Source organism: Lepidochelys olivacea, assembly GCF_965140295.1.
Source record: "Lepidochelys olivacea isolate rLepOli2 genome assembly, chromosome: 15".
NCBI classification, from domain to species: Eukaryota; Metazoa; Chordata; order Testudines; family Cheloniidae; genus Lepidochelys; species Lepidochelys olivacea.
In genome coordinates, this window is record NC_140425.1 from 13,177,533 (window position 1) to 13,203,437 (window position 25,905).

The window sequence follows — 25,905 nt, forward strand, 5'->3', positions numbered from 1 at the left end:
ACACAACATGGTTTCCTCCTTTCACAGGAGTTGAACAAGGTTGTGTCCTGTCACCGTTCTTCAGTAACAGCACTGATGGATAAGCTTGAAGAAGATAGCTGTCAGTAACATTGGGCTGAACACCGTTTTGTTTCAAGACCTCAAAATGGGCCGATAAAATGGAGAAAATACACTCAATATTTTGATTATATTATATCCCATATATGTAGAAGTCTAGCAGTCTCAAATTGAATTTGAGTACTCAACGCATTTCCATATAGAGAACTAACTTAAAAATTCACATTCAGCTCAAATGATAGCCTCATTGTAACTTGCTAATAGCTCTATAACTAATCCAAGTGAAGAGTGAGTCCACACTGGCACTAACAAAACTCTTAGAAAACTGATAGGGGAAAACATCCCTCTTTCTTTGATAGCCTACAAAAGTCCAACGGACCTCCCAAAGCAGTATATATTCAAGGAGGATTTAGTGTTTGACAGCAGTCTTCAGTACCATCCTGCCGAAGACCACATCAAGCATTCTGTAGTACCTAATGAAAACGTGTGAGGCGACAACTCATGATTTGATGAAGTCAAACCCTGAACTCTGAGGTTCGATCCACACACACCATTGCACCTGTTTATCATTATTTTAAAAACAGATTTTGTGAAACTGGTGAAAACTCCTGGGTGGACATTCTCAAACCGATGTAAGCCAGGTTTAAATCAAATGAAGAATGTCCACCCAGGAGTTGTCACCAGTCTATTTTAAAACAAATTTTTATTAACCTAGTGCAACTTTGTGTTTAGACTATTTAACCCATATATGGGAGATCACAGAATCATAGAATATCAGGGTTGGAAGGGACCTCAGGAGGTCATCTAGTCCAACCCCCTGCTCGAAGCAGGGACAATCCCCAATTTTTGCCCCAGATCCCTAAATGGCCCCCTCAAGGATTGAACTCACAACCCTGGGTTCAGCAGGCCAATGCTCAAACCACTGAGCTACCCCTCCCACCCGAAATGAGATCAAGGATTTAACCCTTTCCTTGCGGCATTTGGGAGGCACTAGAACCTCGACATTTAGACTGATATAGAAGACTGGAGAGAGAAAAAGGATAATGACAAGCAATTGTGTAAGGGTAGGTGGAAGTATTCAAGATATCTTAAGTTTTCATGTGAAATAAAATTGGCCCAAGCTGACTATTATACAAATGGGATTAAATACTCAACTTGCACATTTAATTCCACAGCAACATACAACTCCTTGAGCAATTCTACTCTTCCTTTAAGGAATCTACAATATTGTCTATAAACTGAAGGAGTGGGGGGATTAGAGGGGCTGGAATTGAAACTCCTGAGTACTTTTTCACAAAGGAAACTGCCTTCTGTCCACACCACAACAAGCAGAACCTCAATGTGCTTTTGCCTGGATTGGGGTGCCACTATTCTTGTCATCCAGATGATTTCCTGGCACTTGTTCTTTGGGGAATTTTGATTAACTGTAAATCAAGCTTCTGAGTGGATTTGCTTTCTTCCCTTGGAATCTCCTCAACCAGATTAATCCAACAAGCACATGATTTTATCCCAATTACTCATCCACCCAATTCTTTCTAATCCTATTACTGCACTTCTGTTGAAGTCACCCAGCAGCACAACTATTTTCTTCATTCCAGACTGGAAAATTAGATTTCAAGTCTACTTCCTACAAAATAGGGGTTACTCGGCCCAGATTCCCATCTTTCTGTCCAGTACATAACCTCACCTCTTCCCAACTTAAAGCCCCACTAACTCCTAGAAAACAAAGGAAATTCCCTCCCCTACGCCATTTTCCAGGACAGACCTATTCTCTCACTGAACATTATTTGGCAGACAGGGTGGGCTCCAAAAGGTGATCCTTGTGATGATTGCTCATGATTTCTAGGAAGTACTCTGACTAAAGTAAATTATTTTCCACAAGTTTCTAAAAGGACAATTCTGTATCTTATAGAAAATTATTCAAGATGGAGGTATTTGTGGGTTTTTGTGTTTTGTTTTTTAATGAAAGTAAGGAAAAACACTAACCTAGGTCTAGAATATTTGTATCCTGGCTACTGTTACCTGAATCAACCGAACTTGCAGAAAAATCTGAGACTCAACCCTGATTCTAATGACTCTCTCCATGTGAAGAGACAGAACGTGGTATTACTGTCAATTTCCTCACATTCCTTATGACACTACTGTCACATTCTTGGATGTCCAGGGGTGTTCTTCAGCACAGCTGGAGAAAAGCAACAGCATGCAAAGTTTAAATTACTGTATTTCTCACACTTAATTCCTGCTTTGCAGATAGAAACAGCAAGGGTTCAAAGGCCTTTATGGATGAAAACATTAAAGCTGTAATACTGTACCCTAAGCTCTAGTTAAACACGTCCTGTGACCCAGGATCTAGTATTGTGTCATTAAAAAATGAGAGAGAGACACAGATGGACAGACAGAACTAGAGGAACAAAATCTGAAGATGACCATCCACAGATGGTAGGCAATTTATGCTTTAACTTGGGCATTTTGCTGTCAGATATAAATGGTCTCAAAATCACTAAAAAAACAATACAAGGATAGTTTTAGTAAGGTCTTTTGAAGACCGGTGCTTTAGAACTAGTCAAAACTTGTTTATTTTGGGCAAGTTTGTATTGGTGCCTAACAGGTCTTTTCATAATCTTTACCCATGCTGCCTGCAAAGATAAAAAGATAAAAAAACCCACCTCCACAAGAGGCATGGCTCCCAGAACTGGTGCACTGTTAACACGGGCACTCTACAGTGCTGAAACATGCTGCACTCAGGGGTGTGTTTTTTCACACCCCTGAGTAAGAAAGTTGCAGCGCTGTAAAGTGCCAGTGTAGACAAGCCCATGCTAAGAAGAAGTCAGGTCACCATCACCTAAATTAAGAAGCTGTAGTTTAAACCAAGATTAGAAAGTGGAGTAGGGAATTTAAGTACACCTCTCTGAGCAGGAAGAGACTGCCCAAAACAACCAATAGAAAGATGCTTCCATGTACTCAAAATAGAAAGCTAGATGTCTCTACCAGCATCAAAAAATTTAGTTATTCATGGTGATGGGAAAAGGAGCTTTCTGGGCTGGTATGGGATATTTTCTCAATTTGCATTTACCTTATGTTTATCACAATTATCCAACATCATTCTACCAACTCATCTGATTGCTACTAGTTAAGTTAGATTCTTCTATAGTTTTCCACAATTTTCCTTAATGACCCTGATTCCAATGCTGATGATTGGGACATACCAGTATCAGCTTCTGCCTATGCTGAGTAGCCATGTTGTACAACTGTTCCTTATTTATATGGGCTGATCAATAAGAGGACTTTAAGGAATGTTCTACTCTGAAACGTGATTAAAATAGCATTGTAGAGCCAGCACATTGCTACTAGTACTAAAGATCCTGAAAACCAAATAATGTCATCAGTAACAACTATGTAACATCTCTGATGCACTAGCTTTCTGCACACTCGTTATCCCGGGCCTAAACGAAACAGATAATCCAAAGTATGAGAGAATAGTCTCACTTGCAAGATTATTCATCTATATTAGTGACAAGAGAAGAACCCAGCTTGACTATCAGATCCCAAACTGATTTCACAAAGGAGACAGACAAGCTTTTTTACAGGGCAACCCACCCATGAAATCACTATGTCAACATGTTTCAGAGAAGCAGCCGTGTTCGTCTGTATCTGCAAAAAGAAAAGGAGTACTTGTGGCACCTTAGAGACTAACAAGTTTATTTGAGCATAAGCTTTCGTGAGCTACAGCTGAAGTGAGCTGTAGTGAGTGAAGTGTTGTTAGTCTCTAAGGTGCCACAAGTACTCCTTTTCTTTATGTCAACATGGAAACTCCTCAATACCATTTTTAAGTCATTTTACAAAACAGAAACTGCAGTTATTTTAATAGCTTCTTACAAAGAACTTGTTCAAAAGCCAATCTAACAATCCATTTTCCAATTAATTATTACCTAAAGTGCATCCAACAGCTCCCCATTTTACATTAGTTCACTATTTTTCTATAAAATAATAGTTCAGAGAAGTATACGCTTACTCAGAATAGTAATGATTTGGTTACGGTTTATCCACGTGCTGTATTAAGCAGTCCTTAAAGTTTATATGGTAGTGAGATGCGATTCACAGATCTATAGTTTCAGGGATCAGTATTTTCTTTTTGAAGATAGGAATGTTACAAATATTGCACCTTTCTTCAGGGACAGGTGCTGTTTTAGGAAATACTACCTATTTCAGCAGAAGTTCTCTTAGTGTTTTATTGCTTTATGAACTCCCAAATGAATACCATCTTGCAAATTACCATTGCACCTAAATTTCTTAAATAGCTTAACTATATCTTGGATGCTTCTGTTAACACCATACAATGATTTCCTGTATAAATCATTACATTAGCCTGACCAGCAAAGCAAAGGGGATGGAAATTTCTCTCCATCATCTTCCATACCACCACCATAGCAGAGATAAGCTGAAGTCCTATCAGTATAAAAGAACAGGGGGAGATACTGTGTAGACACACTCTGAGGACCCCTCAGTTTTGGAATTCACTTCCCAGTTTGGTTGTAATGGCCGAAATCTGGAGACCATCAGGACACACGGCAAAGCTCATCTTTTTTCTGGGGAATATATAAAAAGGGGTACAGTGGTGAAGGGGGGAATTTTGAAGGTGGAGAACTATTGGAAGAGGAGGGTGATTTAAGTTTGAGAGTTCCTGGCTCATTGCTGGTGGTTTATATTGCACTGTGCTGCTGTACTTTATGTTTTGTTGCATCTTAAAACAGTAATTTTAAGGTCTCCTAGAGTATATGGCTATGCACTCTTTTTACTGACATGTAAATCCAAACATCCAACCACAGTAGAATTACGAAGTTTACCCGTAACTTCTCCACAAATACAGTATTCACTTTAATTACCCCCTTGGCCATAAGCTAGATGGGTCCAAAACTCTCTAACGAATCTTTAAATATTCTAGGTGAAAATCATCTTAATATACTTGGCTATTTGTTCTCCATACTTTCTTTGCCCTTTTTGTTTATATACCTTCTGTAAGATTTTCTTTGACGAAAGGCTTCTTCAGCTCTAATACTATCCAATGTGCAATACTACCCCTCTGAATATCAAGTGATACCTGCCTAACCTTAATGATAGTGACACCTGCTTTTGGAATATTTAAAAAAAAAAAAGTGATTTTGTGATGCATTACTCACTGTAACAATGAAGAGTCTGGTGGCACCTTGAAGACTGGCAGATTTATTTGGGCATAAGCTTTCGTGGGTAAAAAACCCATTTCTTCAGATGCATGGAGTGAAAATTACAGATGTAGGTATAAATATACTGACACATGAAGAGAAGGGAGTTGCTCACTGTGTATTTCTGGCTGTTTACCATAGACGTATTAGTAACAAGAAGTTCTGTACTATTGTTTTCCCAAGCTTTCTAAATAAAGCAAACATGTTTTTCATAATTTTTAAGATGTTAGGGGTGCAACTAACTAGAAATTACATATTTTGTTCATCTGGTACACCTTGTCTCTTTGCCATATTCAAAGCAGTCAAACATTTCATACTTGATGCAATACATTCTGTATTCCCTTCCTCCCTGAACTGCCACAGTTCAACTGGTTTCTCTAAACTAAACTGGAGGCCCCTAACACAATGGATAGTTACTTTCACAACTTTCCTGCTACGCAAGGGTCAATTAACTTAATATTTAAAGACACAAATATATTTTACAGGTTTCGGTTACATCAACCACCAATTCTATGATGTAGAAAACAGTGACAAGCAGTTATACAGTCCTCTGTGACTTTGCTATATCGACTATGTATCAAAAATACCTTATTTAATCCTTTTGTAGCCTCCAAGATAATTTCAAATGGATGGGGAAAAATGTGTCCCTGGCCAATTTAATCCATATATAGTGTAAAATGCTACTATGGTATACTTGATTTGCCTTCACATAGTTGATGCTACTGTGGTATACTTGAACCTTAATTTGCCTTCACATAGTTATACTTCAGAAACTGATCTTCCAAATACACCAGGTCCTTCCATTTTCTTCCTCTCCTTTATATCCTTCTCAGAACCAAAAGTAAAAGTTTCAAGTCAATTTACAACAAGTATCAGTCTGAGAAAGATAGAAACACACACACATACTAAATAAAGTCAGACTGTTAACTTCTAAGTATTAGTCAGTTCTTTGTTGCGTCTTCGAGAACAGGTCTAGCTCTAAGTGACATGTGTGTCTTCCCCCTCCTAACAAGCAGGCACTGATATGTTTAACAAGCTGAATGCAGATGCTCTTCATGATGAAGTTTACATCTGAAATATAAATAGAAGCTTTAGAAAACAGTCTTACCTGAAGCTTCCATAGACTATAAGGAGAATGGAAATCAGGAATGTAGACACTTGGCTGGAATCCACAAGGGAATATGCCCTAGAATGGGGGAGAGAAAGGCACAATGTGTCACCACAGAGCATCACTTTTGGGTGTCATTTGATAACTTTGTCTTATATTAACAAAACAAATAGAGCACTGAATGACAAGTCAGCAAGGTAGCTATTCCCAGAATGTAGATACCAAATAAGAAAACACTTAAAAAGCTGACTAATTAGCCTATAATATTCAATGACAGACTCACAAATTATTTGCAGCATTCAAACAGTGATCAAATATAATTTGTGGCAACTTGTGCCAGGCTCACCACACGGGAGCTTCTGCCGAAGCATGTGGGAGGAGGAAGATGCTTTACCTTTATCTAATGAAACCATGCCTATAAGATGCAGCCTTCTCATATATTACTTAGTTATAGGACTTAACTGGTAACGCAAAAGGTAGAAAGGTGATCAAGCATTATTTCAGAGAAAACAGGCTGCAGCATGCATTTAACTATACCCACATAATTGCATCCACATTATACCTTACATGCAAGATGGAAATATTTTGATATACGACTTCTGATGGAGATTTTGGTAAGGACCAAGTCTTAAACCCACTAATGCCAGTTTACTTGCATAGATTTCCTCAGAAATCAAACTTCAGAATACATATGTGCATGGCTTCCTACATGTGTGTTTATAATACAGAACTGAGATTCCTTGTGTCCCTAATGCCTAAGCTATCTAATTTTTGGTTCTCTACCCCAAGAGGCTGAATTGTACTGTCTAGCTTATATTGCAAACTTTGGGGTAGGGATAGTGTCTTTGCCAAATTTATAAAGCAGCCATCTAACAGAATTAAGTATGTACATACCATCGCTTGACAATTTTCAAGTTTTCGTATATTTATCTATTTATGCAAGAATTTTTATTAGATGTCTAGCATTCACATTTTCAGGGTATGAGGGATACCAAAATGCCTCTAAAGTTAAAACCTGACATGGAACACTTAGCTATCACTGGGGTTGCTTCAGTTTCACTCTGCTGGAGAAATTCTGTCAGTACAGGCAATATAAGTTTTTATACCGCTTGCATTACTATAATATTCAGGTGCCTTACACAATGATCCTTCCCCCTGTAAGATTATACCAAAAGGGAATGTCTAGGACATGGGGGATGTATGTCATAAGATTCCTAAAACCTGTACAAAAATTTAGAACTGAGTATTTCAGAGGTCTGACAGCTAAGAAATTGCTAATAAGCTATTGTAAACAAAAGGGAATGGTTGGAAGATGCCTAGCTAACTCTGGCTCTGATAAGCATTTAGGTATGTTTACTCATTTTTCTTCTACAATAAATGAATGGTGTGTTATTGGAGATAGTCAATTTATGCATATCTCCTCCACCTGAACTACATGGTACAACATATCAACTCTAATATTTTAACATGCCACTGTTTTATCACCCTTGCAAACCCAGATAACTGGTTGGTGTAAGTGTAAGCAATTCTATTCAACTTTCCCTGTTACAAGAGTCACTATTAAATCATAACCCGACAGAGATTACTATAACCTAGACTACCAGCTACTTTGTACTTCAATACACAGGTACCATCAAGAGCTTCAGCAACTTCACCATACTGAACTATATAAATTAAATATACTAGAGTAAAACTATAAAGGCATCAGAGGATAACAAGAAGTGAGAATGGGAATGTATCCATTTCTTAAATTGGTTTATTCCTAGATCACTAGATTGAAGGTGAGCAACAGCAAAAGGACAAAAAGTACCCTTTCACTTCTTTATAAAGAACATAGAATGCCTGGCGTTTTTTGTTCTCTACTTTGCATGCTCTCAGTCACCCCGCCTTTTTTATTTATTTATTTCAAATACACAGAGGATAGCCAAAACCTAGCATTTCCTGGTTTTCCTTGAAGATACCTGTGACTAAAACATAGCCTTAAACAGAACATACACTCAGCAAGGTATTTAATACTTTAAGTTACAAGACAAGGCTCTACTCGTCATCATTCCTTCCCTCCTGCACACAAGGTTCTCCACTCTCTGATGTGCTATATGATAGATATGACAAGCTGTACAACAGCATATCACTACAATTATCCAGCGTTTCTGCTTGTTCACAGAACACGGTTTGACATGTTTAAAAATGTACAAAGTGGGTGATTTTTTATTTTATGGGGCTCAATGATTTGTCTCATCCATAATACACTCAGATTTGAACCAAGTATGGTTTTTAAATCACGTTTATTTCACTACACTGAAGTGAAAAACAATTCTATATGAATACTGGAATCACCCTTACATAAGCCTATCAAAGCATTGCAGTGGAGATTAGCACAGTGACCTGTTGATTCTAGCCAGTAAGCAGTAACCGTGAAGGTGTTTCCATCCTGCATACAGCAGTGTTGCAGGTACAGCATCATTATGTATTCAAATCAGACAGTGGAGTGTTCCCACCTTCTCTGCCTAAGGATCTTTTCAGCAAGGTGTTCCAAAAATAACTCAGACTCAGTACCCTATTGCCAGTACAATCCACGACCACAGGAGCTCTCAGCAGGGGAACCCCAAACAGGTCCAAGGGAGTCTCAAACATCCTTCCTTTCTTGATCACTCGACGGGAAGGAGTTCAAAAGCTTTTGTTCTGTCACATGAAGTCACGATATGAAAAATGCCAGGAACCACACTGCAGGATTCAAACAAGGAACTCTCTATGGCTACTTATCACAGCTGTAGTGCCACACTACAGAGACCCACTGCAGGGACACATGGCGCTTTTCTGTCACCCTCGTTAATCCAACCCTCAAAGGTGGCAGCCAGATCAACGGATGACTTTCTTCCACTGACCTAGCGGTGTCAACACCGGGGCTCAGGTCCATAACTGCATCTCTGCAGGGTGTGAATTTTTCACACCTCATAGCCACCTAGCTAAGTCAACCTAAATTAAGTGTAGACCAGGCCTAAGTCTGGTGAGAAGTTCCCCACCATATTACAGTCCACAGGTTTACTACTATGACACTTCAAGGGCTAAATAAAGTCTGATCCCATTAGAATTTCCCTTCTTCATATAGCCTGGAGACATGGAATGTTAAAGAGTATTGTTCAAGCCTGTGTATACAAACGTTTCCTGAAACCTGACATCTTAAATGTCGGTCAGTTCGCTAATGAATTAAAACCCCTTGACCCCTAGACACCAGTTTTTAATCACTTAATCTAGACCCAAAATAAGGATCTGCAATACGTGGGGAAATTACGCTGCGAGTCATTTTATAATCTACATAGCTTTTTGGACACCATTCAAAATTTCAGAAATCTGCAAACCCATTTATATTTGGAACAGACATCTAAATGAGAGTCTAATTTACCCAATCCAGGAGACAGGTTACTATGCATCCATATGTAAACTTTAACCAGATCACAACTGGAGCCATAACACTGGAGTGCCAAACAAAGTTGTGTTAAACATTTGTTTTCAAAAAAGGATGCAACCAGGAAAAGTAACAGGAAATTTCAGAGAAATTGTCAACTTTATGCATTCAAGTTCATCCCAGAGTTTTGTCTACCAGGAATGTCAGTCACATTAACTAAATGATTAGCAGTCAGAACAGTAGTGGAGGATTATACATGCAAAAAACATGGTCTCAAAACAGAAGCTACCCCTTGACTTAAAATATCCACTGAAAAAGCACTTTGTAGTACTTGTTACAATGCTGACCAGAATGGAAAGATTTCAGAGTAACAGCCGTGTTAATCTGTATTCGCAAAAAGAAAAGGAGTACTTGTGACACCTTAGAGACTAACCAATTTATTTGAGCATGAGCTTTTGTGAGCTACAGCTCACTTCATCGGATGCATACCGTGGAAACTGCAGCAGACTTTATATACACACAGAGATCATAAAACAATACCTCCTCCCACCCCACTGTCCTGCTGGTAATAGCTTATCTAAAGTGATCATCAAGTTGGGCCATTTCCAGCACAAATCCAGGTTTTCTCACCCTCCCCCCCACCCCACCCCCACACACAAACTCACTCTCCTGCTGGTAATAGCCCATCCAAAGTGACAACTCTCTACACAATGTGCATGATAATCAAGGTGGGCCATTTCCAGCACAAATCCAGGTTTTCTCACCCCCCCACGCAGTTTCCACGGTATGCATCCGATGAAGTGAGCTGTAGCTCACGAAAGCTCATGCTCAAATAAATTGGTTAGTCTCTAAGAATGGAAAGACTAGCTCCTTCCTGCTCTCATTCAGAAAACTAGCTGCTGAACAAAGCTAGGTAACTGGCTGCTGACTTCTGAAGGTTCCGGTTTAGTACTGTAGTTCATTATTCAGCTGTACACCAAATGAAAAACATTGCCCCAGCCCATTTCCAGTGCCAGACTTATGCGCAAAGAACACTGCTGAGAAAAGCGCCACAAGCTTTCCCGTGAGGTTCAATGCTTAATAAGATTCTTTTGCTACCTTAGCTGCAATTAAACATACATTCTGCAAGGTGGGTTTTAAAGGATACTTAACTAGGCTAGCAGGGGCCCTGAAAATAAACTCAAGCTCACTGATTTTGTCAGGAAATATAATGGATAAAGCATTTCAAAAGCTGATGTTATTAGGCCATTACCAAATCCACAATTAAATTTAATACTCTTCTCTCCCGACTGCAGACAAAAAAACATCCAAAAGTTTTCTCTAGGACTGAAGACCATATTCTGAACTTCCAGTTTTGCAGGGCCATTGCTGATTTTAATAACTGGCCTGCCATCAGACATCTCTATTCTAGCTGCTTTGAGGACAAGTGCTTACAACACAGAGCCTGCTAAAGGCATGCCAAGACAGACAGAGCAAGCACTGTTCTACAACATTGTGTGTCAGCCTTCTAGCTATACAAAGAGAGCATTCTTGTCTACACAACAATCCAAGCAGCCAGCTCTTTAGCCTGGCACAGATAGCTCCATAGACATTTACCTACAGAACAATTCCAGGAATACCAAGTTATTCAGCCACACAACCACTTCCACACTCCTCAAACACTAAGTGTGGAAAGCATGTACTATGGTACAAGCTACAGCAGGCAGTCCAAGCAATTCTTTCCCCCATTCTGAACCAACATGAATAACCTCTATATCCCCAGTAGTACATACACACACACATTGTGCTCTGCTAGATAATGTTGACCAGCTAGTAAAGCGTCACAACAGCAAACCTAATGTAGTTAGACTGCAGGTATCATTTACAAGCTCTTTTCCTCCCACTCAGCAGTCCAGGGTCCAAAACATGCCTCTCTTTTCCTTCTTCCTCTGTGGTAATGTATCTTCATTCATTTGGCTTCCCCTAACCAGACTACTTGGGAGCTTCCAACAAAAGTCTTCCTTCAACACTGTCATTCCTACTCCTTCTATCAACATGTACAATTTCTTTAATTCCTCAGACTACCCACTTGTATGCTACTTTCTAAGGCCTCGTCTACACTATAAAGTCGACAAAAACAGTGGATGCAGACACATTGCGATGCAACTTTCAGAAGCAAAAATGCACTGTTTTGATGACAAAATAAAACCACCCTGATATGAGAGAGAGAGAAGGCTTTTTGTGCAAAATGTTCATAGACAAAGTGCCAGTGTAGACACCATGCTTGATTTTATTGCTTTAATTGGCTTCCAGGCGGTGTCCCACAATGTCCATCCTGACCGCTCTGGTCAGCCGTTTGAACTCCAACACCCTGCAGCCAGGTAAACAACCATCTACCCCTCCCCTTTGGAAGCCCTAGGAATTTTTGAAATTCCATTTCTTGTTTGCTTGGTGTGGAGAGGTCTCATCCCACCTTCCCAGGTGACCATGGCAGGTTATTGCAGCATATGCTCTCCTGCTTGGACCACTATGGAGCTGCTGCATCTGCTCGGTATATAGGGAGAGGAGGCTGTGGAGTCCCAGCTAGGTTTGAGCCGTAAAAATGTTGATACCTACGGGTAGATTTCTCAAGGCTTGTGCGAAAGGGCCTATGATTGGGACATGCTGCAGTGCAGAGCGAAGATAAAGGAGCTGAGGCAGGCCTACCATAAGGCGAGGGAGGCAAGCCAGCGCTCCGGTGCTGCACCTAAGACCTGTTGGTTCTATAAGGAGCTGGACGCTATCCCAGGTGGCAACCCCACTTCCATCACCAACAGCCCCCGGGATACTTCGGCGGGCCTGGAGGCGGTGGAAAGAGCACCTATCCCAGAGGACAAAGTCACTGATGAAGAGATGGAGTTAGATAACGATGTGGAGCTCCAGGTGGGGTCGCAACTGTACTGGCGGTGTCTAGCCAGTCTCAGCAGTTGCTCTCCAGTGAGCAAGAAGCAGGAGAGTAGACGCCTGGTAAGTGGCTGTGGTTTGTGTCGTGTGGAGATGGGTTCGGGGTATAGACATATAGAAGGCTGGTTCTATTTCTATAAGCTGGACATTTCCCTGTATAGCTAATCAGTACAGTGGAACAGGGTGTTGATGCACGCTGAGATCTCACAGTAATTCTCCAGAGAGATCTCTAGGAAAGTTTCCTAGAGGTACTCTGTAATCCTCTGCCGAAGGTTCCTTGGCTGAGCAGCTTTGTTCCTTCCCCCACTGGAAACTTTCCTGTGACATTTGGCAATCACTTGTGCAGGGACCAAAGCAGTACACAGGCGAGCAGCATAGGGACCAGGACGGAAGCCACAAGCGTTTAGTACATGTGCCCTTGCTTCCTGGCTTACCCTCAGCAGTGAGATATCTGCTACAATGACCCGTACCTGTGTAAAAGTGTGGAAGAATTTTAGAATTTTTTTCCATAGTTGGCTGCACCGCAACCCTTGCAGAGTGCTCTTTTCTTTATGTAGAGCGCCCCCCAGCCAACACTCACCGTGCTTTCGGTGTTCACAGAGATATGTGCTTGCCAAGGGTCAGTTAGAAAGTGAGTGTTATAGTACAAAAGGTGTGTTTTACTGAAATGTTTCAATGCTGTGCATGAACTTAATCATGCTTCTGTGCATTGTTGCTTCTGCTTCAGCAGATGTGGCCTTCAGGAACACCCCACACACACCAGCCAACTGTCGGCGCCAGATAAGAAAGAGCCCAAGACGGAAAAAAGACAACGTGTTCCTGGAGGTACTGCACTTCTTCAATGCAGGAAAAAAAAGGGAACACGAGGAACGGAGGGAAGCCAAAAGCCAGGTGCCCGCCCTCCCCTGCAGCACATTCAGAACTCTTTTCCATTCCCCCCCACACCTGGCCAAAAAAAAAACCAAAAAACCTATGCCACCTGCACAGTCCTTTCCCCTTTCCAGGGCTTCTCGGTTTCCCCCTCACTCCACCCCCTTGGACAACCTTCAAAATGATAGCAATAAAAGCAAAGTTTTTGAACGGTAACTCATCTTTATTTGTTTCCTACAAATTGAGATAACAGGTACTCCAATACGTACACAGACAATTTCATCGTTTACTTAATGGAATGTAAGGCCTCAAATGTCACCGCTGCTTTCTAGGAAAACTACATGTAATATAGCATTGCAGTGCCAAACACAGAGATCTACATTACTGGTTCTCATTTTCAAAGTGTTGCCTCAAAGCCTTCCTGATTCGAATTGCCCCCCCCCCCCAACTCCCCCGATAGCCCTGGTATCTGGCTGCTCAAAATCAGCAGCCAAGCAGCCTGCCTCAGCTCTCCACCCCGAGCAAATCTTTCACTCTTAGCTTCACAAAGAGTATGCAATGTACAACATGCAGCTATGACCATGGGAATATTATCCTTATTGAGTTTTAACCTACCATAAAGGCATCACCAGTGCACTGTTCATTGGCTAAAGGCACATTCCATTGACATCTGGCACCTATTCTGCCTGTTGTTGAACAGCTCCTGACTGCTGTCTAGGTTTCCTGTGTAAGGTTTCATGAGCCATCGTTGTAAGGGGTACGCCAAGTCGCAGGATCGCTATGGGCATTTCAACAACATCCCCCAGTGTAATCTTCTGGTCTGGAAAGAAAGTCCCCGCTTGTAACTTTCTATATAGGCCTGTGTTACTGCTGATGCATGCTCATGCATCTTCCTGGACCACTCCACACTCATGTCAGTGACACACCCACGGTGATCCACAAGCGCCTGCAACACCATGGATAAATACCCCTTCCTATTGATGCACTCCGTTGCAAGATGGTCTGGAGCCAAAATTGGAATGTGTGCACCATCTATAGCCCCTCCACAGTTAGGGAAACCCATTTCTGCAAAGCTGTCCATTATTTCATGCACATTTCCCAGAGTCACAGTCCTTTGTAGCAGGATGTAATTAACTGCCCTGCACACTTGCATTAACGCAGCCCCAACAGTCAACTTCCCAACTCTAAATTGATTCATGACCGACCAGTAGCACTCTGGAGTCGCCAGCTTCCACACAGCAATTGTCAAACACCTCTCTACCGATAAGGATACCAGAATGAGAGCTGCCCTGTGCTGGGGAGAGCTCCGCACACAGTTCCAGGAAGGTGGCTTTCCGCATCCAAAAGTTCTGTAGCCACTGCTCGTCATCCCACACCTGCATGATGATACAATCCCACCATTCAGTGCTTGTTTCCCAAGCCCAAAAGCTATGGTCCACGCTCTGAAGCTGTTCTGTGAATGCCAAAAGCAGTCTAAAGTTGCTCATAGCACATCAGGCAACTGAGAGTCTTCTTCAGTTAGGAATGCCAGGATTAACTGCACTGCCATTCGTCATGTCTTCATGACAGTTATCAGAGCACAGGAGAGCAGTCTGGGATCCATCCCTTCTCACAAAGATGTCGGGGTGCACAGCAAACAAGGGCCATTGGAAAATGCTGCGAAAGAAAGCCAGAAGACCCTCAAATGCTGCGACAGAAAGCAACACATCATTGGATATTGAGCCCCGTCCCAAGATGCGCCACGATCTGCTCCGCCTTCCCACAAGACCTAGTGACAGAAGATGTTGAGCTGGACTGTGGGACAGGTACCCACAGTGCACTGCTCACAGTGTCGATGTTAGTGCCCCAAAAGTGGACACACACTGCTGGCAGAGGGAGCGAGTGTGAACATGCAATACCAATTTTTATTATAGTGCTTTCTGAGTGTTGACATAACTTTTGTTGACAAAACTCTGTAGTACAGACAAGTCCTAATTTCCCTCCTGAGGTTCATCCTCCATTGCGACAGCCATAAGGACATATCCCTTTATACTTTTCCCAACCATATAATCTTTGATTCCTACATTGCAGCCACTCGATCCAGCTAATGATTTTAAAAGGAATTCTATAAAATCTTGTCAACACTGCTTCCAGACTGATTGGAAAAGTCACTTAGGAAGTGCCTTGCATTGCCTTTCCTTTCAATTGGCCATCTGCGTTGAGTGCTATGGCTCTGCAGGACACTCAATCCACAATGGACCAAAGAACAAGGCACCAGGACCATGAATCAAATCTAGATTTCTTGAACAACAGCACAGAGCACTAGCTACGAAGCAGCCTCTATATCTCAGAGATTAGGATGGTGTAATTAAATCCAATGAAAACCTCAACCCAAAAAGCAATGACACCAGCAGTAAATGCCACCACTCTGGTCTTACACCTCCATGGAAAACACAGGATTTTGAGAGAAAGAGAAAGAAAAGAATGCATATTGAATGGCAATGCCTTTACACATGAACTGCCCTCACACAGGACCCCTTATACCCAGCAACAGAAAGGTTTGGCCACATCCCCATTGTGTAGTTCTCCCCTTTCGTGCATTTATAGTATGCGTAACTGAATACAATCAATAGGGCAGCAATGGAAAGAAAATGACCATCTTAAATAGGATCCTTTCAGAAGCAGAGGCCAGCTGCAGTTCACCAAAACATAGGTAAAGACAGAAATTGGTACAGTAATTTATTTTAATAGACATTTCTATATCACTCACCATAGTATTTGGGCACCTTTAAGATGAAGGAGGGAAAAAAAAATCAAACAATTAAAATATAAAGCGGACATAACAGTTAGGCTAGCCTATGTTCATTAAAATGAAATACACAGGCCATTCATTTTGTTTAGAGGAATAGTTACACAAGTTTTAGACTTGTGTTAAAGCCTACATCTGTATCAACTTCTGACAGTGCAATGTTTAGTTTCCTATAAGGTTTCCATTGCTTTTCCTTGAGTCTCACTCACTGGATTGGCTTAAAAAACATCAGCCTTCTATATAGCACATATACATGGCTCAGCATAAGTACTTCAAATTAGGCAATTCAGCATCTAAAAAGTACTTGTTCAGTATTGTAATCAAAAATACTAATAAAGAATGTAAAATCCTTTTAGGATGCAACAGACAAAACATTTTAAGATATGACATGCATAGAGGTGAAAATCTGAATAGGAGTTTCTCTGCTACTTGTTTAAATAGTTTTACAAAAGACTCAATTTATTCCAATCCACAGTCTTTATTTCAGACAATGGAATATCCAGTGAGTTCTCAAAATGAACAGGACTTGACATTTAATTGTTTGACAGCTGACTTTCTCACTGACAATCAACTTGCGCACAGATAGGCATATGTAAGAAAGGGCATGTCTGAACAATTGTAATGTCCCACTTAATATAACCACTCACATGGTGAACAGATAACTGTTTCCTGGGGCACAGATTAAAGAGACCATTCAAAAGAAGCCTTTAACTTTGGGGCCTAGTATCTGTTACTAATGTGTGGACATTATCTAGGCTCAAGATTTACAAGAGCTCAAATTCCTGAAATCATTTCACTTTTCACTGGGTCTCCATTTCTAGAGCCCTCCAGTATTAGGTAGGTTCCATTATGAATACTCAACTATGAAATTATAGGTAGTTCCCTTTTAGTTCAGCTCACTAGCCCATTCCAACTTCTGAAAAAAATGGCTATGCATGAAGCAGCTTCACAAAGCTTCACACACCCTTTAATGCACACTAAAGGCCTTACCTCATTCAAAAGAACTGAGATTCCATAGCAACACTTATGAGACACCACTTTTATCACCTGATCTATTTTATCTTACTGCTGGGGAAGTGACAACTATCCATAGCTTGCCAAGTCATCCAGAAGGTTACCAGTGGAAGATTTATCCTATTTTCACAAGTGAACGGAGAGCGGGGAAGAAGAAACTCAGTTAATCCTCCACCCAACCCCTCTCCCATGGCTCTCTTCCCTTTTGATGAAAAGTTCTTGTGCACATTTACAAGCACTAGAGGAGATGAAGCATCACTCTACTATAGCACTTGCCACTCATGATTTTTTGAGCTTGTAAAACATGACCAAGTGGACGGTTTATTATGGGTTGCATCTCAGCAGGTGGACAACTCTTTCAAAAAAAATCCTCATCTGGAAATTTAGAGTCTGATACGGAGATCCCCCAATGGTGGAAAATTCCTTTTTACTGCTAGAGTTTAAGACTGATAAAGCTATTTAACTGTGTGGACCACCCTAAAGATTATCTTCTCTCTAGGTCACACAACAGCAAACAGATGATCCAGAAATCTTGGTGTGCTTCTTCCTGCCTTGGACTTCCAAAGGAAAATCTTGCATTCCAGATGAGAATTTTCACAATTACCATACAATATGCTGAACTCAAAGCTTACCTATCATTGGTATCACCACAACCGGCCTACATCATAAACATACTTTGTCCACATCAAAAGATGAGCTTTTTACAAGGGATGTGTTTTCATAAGTATGAATTTTTTCAGATTCCCTATTCCCTCCATATTTCTCAATACTCTGCATCATATCACTTCATTTAAGGAAGTTACCAAGTTCAAGTTTCACATGAAGTGGGTGATGTTCTACACTTAGACGGAAACTGCTTCATGTATTGGTAACATTTAAGACAAACATCAGTTTTAGTCTGAGGACAAGTATACCAAATGGGAAAAAAAGGGTGGGTTTTGTTTTTTTTTCTTTTTCTTTTTTTTTTGGGGGGGCGGGGGTTTGGTTTTTCAAGTATAAACATACTCTAGTAATGTCCAGAAGTCCCAGTCAAAACTATAGCCCCCTTTTCCTGGATGCTGTACACACATAGATAAGAGAATACCTACTCTGGACGACTTACAGTCTAAGCCTTGGTCTACGGTAGGAGTTGAGGTCGAATTTAGCAGCGTTAAATCGATTTAACCCGTCCACATGACAAAAGCCCTTTTTTCCGACTTTAAGGGCTCTTAAAATCGATTTCCTTACTCCACCCCCGACAAGGGGATTAGTGCTGAAATCGGCCTTGCCGGGTCCAATTTGGAGTACTGTGGACACAATTAGACGGTATTGGCCTCCCGGAGCTATCCCAGAGTGCTCCATTGTGACCGCTCTGGACAGCACACTCAACTCAGATGCACTGGCCAGGTAGACAGGAAAAGGCCTGCGAACTTTTGAATTTCAATTTCCTGTTTGGCCAGCGTGGCAAGCAGCAGGTGAGTGCAAAGCTCATCAGCAGAGGAGACCACGCAGTGCTCATCAGCAGAGGTGACCATGATGGAGTCCCAGAATCATAAAAGAGCTCCAGCATGGACCAAACAGGAGGTACGGGATCTGATCGCTGTATGGGGAGAGGAATCCGTGCTATTAGAACTCCGTTCCAGTTTTCAAAATGCCAAAACATTTGTCAAAATCTCCCAGGGCATGAAGGACAAGAGGCCATAACAGGGACCCGAAGCAGTGCCGCGTGAAACTTAAGGAGCTGAGGCAAGCCTACCAGAAAACCAGAGAGGCGAACGGCAGCTCTGGTCAGAGCCCCAAACATGCTGCTTCTATGATGAGTTGCATGCCATTTTAGAGGGTTCAGCCACCACTACCCCAGCCGTGTTGTTTGACTCCTTCAATGGAGATGGAGGCAACACGGAAGCAGGTTTTGGGGACGAGGAAGATGATGATGAGGTTGTAGACAGCTCACAGCAAGCAGAGAAACCGGTTTTCCCGACAGCCAGGAACTGTTTCTCACCCTGGACCTGGAGCCAGTACCCCCCAAACCCACCCAAGGCTGCCTCCCGGACCCACCAGGCAGAGAAGGGACCTCTGTTGAGTGTACCTTTTAAAATACTATACATGGTTTAAAAGCAAGCATGTTTAATGATTAATTTGCCCTGGCATTCACGGCTCTCCTGGATGTACTCCCAAAGCCTTTGCAAAAGGTTTCTGCGGAGGGCAGCCTTATTCCGTCCACCATGGTAGGACACTTTACCACTCCAGGCCAGTAGCACGTACTCAGGAATCATTGTAGAACAAAGCATTGCAGTGTATGTTTGCTGGAGTTCAAACAACATCCATTCTTTATCTCTCTGTGTTATCCTCAGGAGAGTGATATCATTCATGGTCACCTGGTTGAAATAGGGTGCTTTTCTTAAGGGGACATTCAGAGGTGTCCGTTCCTGCTGGGCTGTTTGCCTGTGGCTGAACAGAAATGTTCCCCACTATTAGCCATGGGGAGGGGGTGGGGCTAGCCATGTGGTGGGGAGAGGCAAAATGCGACTTGAAACAAAAGCACATGTGCTATGTATGTAATGTTAACAGCAAGGTTTACCGTGAAAGAGTGTACCCACTGTTCTATAAAATGTGTCTTTTTAAATACCACTGTCCCTTTTTTTTTTCCCTCCACCAGCTGCATGTGTTTCAAGGATCACAGGATCTTCTCCTTCCCAGAGGCTAGTGAAAATTAGAAGGCGAAAAAAACACACTCGCGATGAAGTGTTCTCTGACCTCATGCTATCCTCCCACACTGACAGAGCACAGACGAATGCGTGGAGGCAGACAGTGTCAGAGTGCAGGAAAGCATAAAATGACCGGGAGGAGAGGTGGCAGGCTGAAGAGAGGGCTGAAGCTGAAAGGTGGCGGCAGCGTGATGAGAGGAGGCAGGACTCAATGCTGAGGCTGCTGGAGGATCAAACTAATATGCTCCAGCGTATGGTTGAGCTGCAGGAAAGGCAGCTGGAACACAGACCGCTGCTACAGCCCCTGTGTAACCAACCCCCTCCTCCCCACAGCCGCCTCACCCAGACGCCCAAGAATGCAGTGTGGGGCCTCTGGCCACACAGCCACTCCACCCCAGAGGATTGCCCAAGCAACAGAAGGCTGGCATTCAATAAGTTTTAAAGTTTTAAACTTTTAAAGTGCTGTGTGGCCTTGTCCTTCCCTCCTCCACCACCCCTCCTGGGCTACCTTGGCAGATAGCCCCCTATTTGTGTGATGAATTAATAGAGAATACATGAATGTGAAGCAACAAGGACTTTATTGCCTCTGCAAGCGGTGATCGAAGGGAGGAGGAGAGGGTGGTTAGCTTATAGGTGAAGTAGAGTGAACCAAGGGGCGGGGGGGGTTCATCAATGAGAAACGAACAGAACTTTTACACCATAGCCTGTCCAGTCATGAAACTGGTTTTCAAAGCTTCTCTGATGCGCACCGTGCCCTCCTGTGCTCTTCTAACCGCCCTGGTGTCTGGCTGCACGTAACCAGCAGCCAGGTGATTTGCCTCAACCTCCCACCCCGCCATAAACGTCTCCCCCTTACTCTCACAGATACTGTGGAGCACACAGCAAGCAGTAATAACAGTGGGAATACTGGTTTTGCTGAGTTCTAACCGAGTCAGTAAACTACGTCAGCGCACTTTTAAACATCCAAATGCACATTCTACAGCCATTCTGCACTTGTTCAACCTGTAGTTGAACAGCTCCTGACTACTGTCCAGGCTGCCTGTGTATGGCTTCATGGGCCATGGCATTAAGGGGTAGGCTGAGTCCCCAAGGATAACTATAGGCATTTCAACATCCCCAATGGTTATTTTCTGGTCTGGGAATAAAGTCCCTTGCTGCAGCTTTTGAAACATACCAGAGTTCCTGAAGATGCAAGCGTCATGTACCTTTCCCGGCCATCCCACGTTGATGTTGGTGAAACGTCCCTTGTGATCCACCAGTGCTTGCAGCACCATTGAAAAGTACCCTTTGCAGTTTACGTTCTCGCCGGCTTGGTGCTCCGGTGCCAAGATAGGGATATGGGTTCCGTCTATGGCCCCACCACAGTTAGCGAATCCCACTGCAGAAAAGCCATCCACTATGACCTGCACATTTTCCAGGATCACTGCCCTTGATATCCAGCAGGTCTTTGATTGCGTTGGCTACTTGGATCAGAGCAGCCCCCACTGTAGATTTGCCTACTCCAAATTGATTCCCGACTGACCGGTAGCTGTCTGGAGTTACAAGCTTCCACAGGGCTATTGCCACTCGCTTCTCAACTGTGAGGGCTGCTCTCATCTTGGTATTCTGGCACTTCAGGGCAGGGGAAAGCAAGTCACAAAGTTCCATGAAAGTGCCCTTACGCCTGCAAAAGTTTCGCAGCCACTGGGAATCGTCCCAGACCTGCAACACTATGCGGGCCCACCAGTCTGTGCTTGTTTCCCAGGCTCAGAATTGGCATTCTACCGCATGAACCTGCCCCATTAGCACCATGATGCCTGCATTGCCAAGGCCCGTGCTTTGAGAGAAGTCTATGTCCATGTCCTCATCACTCTTGTCACCGTGCTGACGTCGCCTACTCTCCCGGTTTCGCTTTGCCAGGTTCTGCATATACTGCTGGATAATGCGCGTGGTATTTAATGTGCTCCTAATTCCCAAAGTGATCTGAGCAGGCTCCAAGCTTGCCGCGGTATGGCGTCTGCACAGGTAACTCAGGAAAAAAGGCGAGGAACGACTGTCTGCCGTTGGCTTTCACAGAGGGAGGGAGGGGTCTGACGACATGTACCCAGAACCACCCGTGACAATGTTTTTTGCCCCATCAGGCATTGGGATCTCAACCCAGAATTCCAATGGGTGGCGGAGACTGCAGGAACTGTGGGATAGCTACCCACAGTGCAACACTCCGGAAGTCGACGCTAGCCTCAGTACTCCGCCGAGTTAATGCACTTAGAGCATTTTGTGTGGGGACACACACAATCTACTATATAAAAACGATTTCTAAAAAACTGACTTCTATAAATTCGACCTAATTTCGTACTGTAGACATACCCTAAGGGTATATCTTCATAGCACAGTTAAACTCTTACCTAGTGTTTCCCTACCAATCCTCCTGACTACACCCAAACTCTGTGACCAGAGTTTGTTAGTACTTTCAGCATTGAGCAGATGGTTTGTCTGGGGCTGTAGGCTAAAACCCAAGTGAGGCTTTCACCTGCCAACCATGCAATAAGGATGAAGGTTAAGTCACTTGAGTGCTGGTAGTCCTCAAGTGTCTTCCCAAAATTTGCTCCTGCCCCCCTCCCAGAAGGACAGACCATTTCTCTCACAATTCACTTAAAAGAATTAGCCCTAGTCATGTTACCGCAGCACAAAGAACCATGGGATATGCCCTTAGAAGAACTAGTGAGATATACAGGCAAATGTCACACCAGTGAAGAGAGACTTTGCAGAGTGACTTTTCACTTCCAGGTTAGACTAACTTGGGTGCCAATCACTTAAGTTAATTCTGCAGTGAAGACATATCCTAAAAAATTAAGTCAGGTGCAAAACTTGGAAACAGCTAGTAAGTGCTCATACATTGCACTGCAACTTCTCTAAAGCTTACTCTCCAGAAACTCAGCTTCTATTTAAAACATATGTATAGCTATCACGATTATAGAGAAAACCTCAAAAACATGAACAGAGGGTCACCAATGCAGAATTGAGTCTGCAACAATAGACCCAAAATGTACGAAGTGTCAAATTCATCTCCATGAGGTGCTACCTCTCATGCTAACTGACAGTTTAAATGTCAACACTTTACTATTTTGTTTCTCACGTAAGAAACAAGACAATTACAGATCTGGATAATTTATTCTGAGTGACATCTCATTTTGGTGCCACAACTGTGTGCCATTTGGGAAATACCACTCCAGCACCCCTTTTCCCTCCTCCATCAAGAGGAGCCAAGCCCAAAGAGCTTAACAGCCCATCGGCATATTCAAGCTCCACCAAGGGGGAGCCCATCAAGGTGCCATGGGGAGCCAACCAGCACACACCATCCTCTTTTGAATATCTGCACAATTTACCATGAGTAGTCTTATTTTGGGTTCACATGAGTGGGAGGGAAAGCTCATTTTGTGGGTGAAGCTTGGAAAGTACCACTTTTTTCCCAGACTGACTCCTGATCAATTGTGTCTCACTTTGTTTCAGAAGCCCAGGATATGTGCATATAAGAGCCTTCTACTGGGCTTGCCACTGCACTACAGCTAAATCTAACACACTTGTAGCTACAATCAATGTTTTTGAAAAAGAGACATGGCACCCATAGTACTAAACATTTAATCCAAATAAATGGTTTTTCCTGTTAGAATCCAAAGGAACCTGGAGTAGTCTCCTTGCCTTTCCCATGAATCACACTAACAAAATCAGTCTGCCAGCCTCACTCAGACAAGAAACCTTAACTGCACATGGCTGTTAAATCTGGACAGTTTACAGCAGCACACACGATTTGATAAAAACAAAGTATCAGTACACTTATAGTATCAGAAGTGTATCTCAAATCTCTCCTTATTCACAAAAGGCTTGCTCCACTGAAAATCAAAACAGATTTTCCCACACAGCTTTGGTTAGGACTCACTGAACATGTACATATTTCAAAGTAAAAATGGGGATTTACTGCATTGCATTAATTAATGAAAAGTTAATCTGTTTGACCCGAGATTTACATAGCACTAGAGACTGCACAGAGATATTTAGACAGACCATTCCAAAATCCAATACCCTCCTCATCTTTCAGTATGAAAGTAAATCCTGGAAATCATGTCCACACCTGAATGCCTGGCTACTAAGCTCTTAAAGAGCCACAGCTTTCCATGGTCAGTGAAATATGTATCCAGCAAAGCATTCAGAGAAACCCTTACAGACACAACTGTTGCTGGTGCTGCCACTTGAGCTACCTCCTCTGGTTTACCAGACTGTTTGCCAACAGAGCAAATAAATGACATGTTAAACAATGTTTAAGAATTACAGCAGCTGGAAATGTTCCAAATTTCATGTTCTGTTTTGAACACCCACTAGAATGCAGAAATGAAAGCACAAAGATTAACTTCTTACCACTGCATGAAAGGATCAGAGTATCTGACTCACATTATCAAGAGGATCACCTCTTCCAAACAATGTAGAATGACATGCCATCGCTTCAAAACCAGTCACATGCCAGGTGCAAGTTCTTTACTCTCTAAAGAATAGTACATTAATGATTATACATAACCGAGCTGCTCCTGAATGAATAATGGAATCAATGCATACAGAAGAGAACACATCTTTGAGCTAATTCTCCTGGGACACATGCAATTGATGGGGAAATAAGTTTCCAATCCAAAAATAAAAAGCACAACTGAAAAAGTTAAACTGCAATAATTTAAAAGCCACAGGATAAAACTCATATGAAATATACATTTTCATACTGCACATTATAAATATCTATAAATGAATGCGAATCTGGACATAAGTTTCATATCTTCCCCACACAAGCTAACCAGGATTTCTGGGTTTTAGACAAATAAGACCTGGGGATTTTCCTTCCTTTCTCTGAACAAAGGACAACTCAGTTACAGATCAAAAACAGATCACGCCACTACCAGACCACACAATATCACCTCCAAGCAGACATTGAAGTCGTACTCCACAGTCCTAGGCTTTGAAGTACTAAATTTCCTATCTGGATTTCTTAGCAGTTTTGTAGGTTTTTTAACTGCTTTGTTTACTGGTATCTGTTTACTCTGTATATCTTGGATATGGCAAGAGTCTGACTCAAAAATTATATCTATTTTAATGTGGTTAAACTCAGATTACTGGGTATTCTGCTGTTCCACAGAATCCATCCCTCCTTACAGAACTGTGCTCCAGAACTTAAATTTTCACTTTCAAAAAACCATTTTGAGCCCTAATTGATAATGAAGAAAACCTTCAAATGTCAGTGTAAGGCAATGCAGTGATGTCTTCAATAAGTGTGCAGCAACAACTGAAAAAAGTGAACTACCCATTTCATTTCAATAAGTTAAGAAAAAACAGAATATGGTGACACCATACAATATGTATTTAATATAAAAACAGAGGCTGGCTATTGTACTAATGTACTATTGATTTTCATATTTTAACTAAAAAGTCTACAGTTTTTTACACTAATTTAAATGAAGCTCACAAAGAATGTTCAAACTGCCACAGAATTTAGGCCCAATTTGCTGCTGAGTGCACGGGATCTTGGGTTATACTCTTAAAAGTAGTTGCACTGCCGTTAAAGAAGAGTGTGAGAGAGTTTAAACTCTAAAGGGGTTTAACTTAAGGTGTTATTTTAAACCAGTTTAGTTAAATTAGCGCAAAAAGATGAAGACACACTTCAATCAAATCTACACTACAATCTTTGACCAGCATAGCTATGTCAGTCAGAGGCATGATGAGGTGATGTGACCAAAACCACTAATGTATATATAGCTATACTAGCAAAACGCACTTTTGCCAGCATAGTTTATTTCACTGATGGGAGGGCAGCGCTG

General features: G+C 42.1%; 1 protein-coding gene across 3 annotated transcripts in view; it reads right to left on the reverse strand.

Moving 5' to 3' along the window:
- The window catches only part of SPPL3 (signal peptide peptidase like 3), a 142,006-nt gene that overhangs the window by 53,073 nt on the left and 63,028 nt on the right, over positions 1-25,905 (reverse strand). For all 3 annotated transcript variants that reach the window (XM_084649001.1, XM_084649003.1, XM_084649002.1), the window contains exon 2: positions 6,385-6,462. In XM_084649001.1, the coding sequence (XP_084505127.1) occupies positions 6,385-6,462 (78 nt within the window). The remainder of the gene's footprint in view (positions 1-6,384; positions 6,463-25,905) is intronic.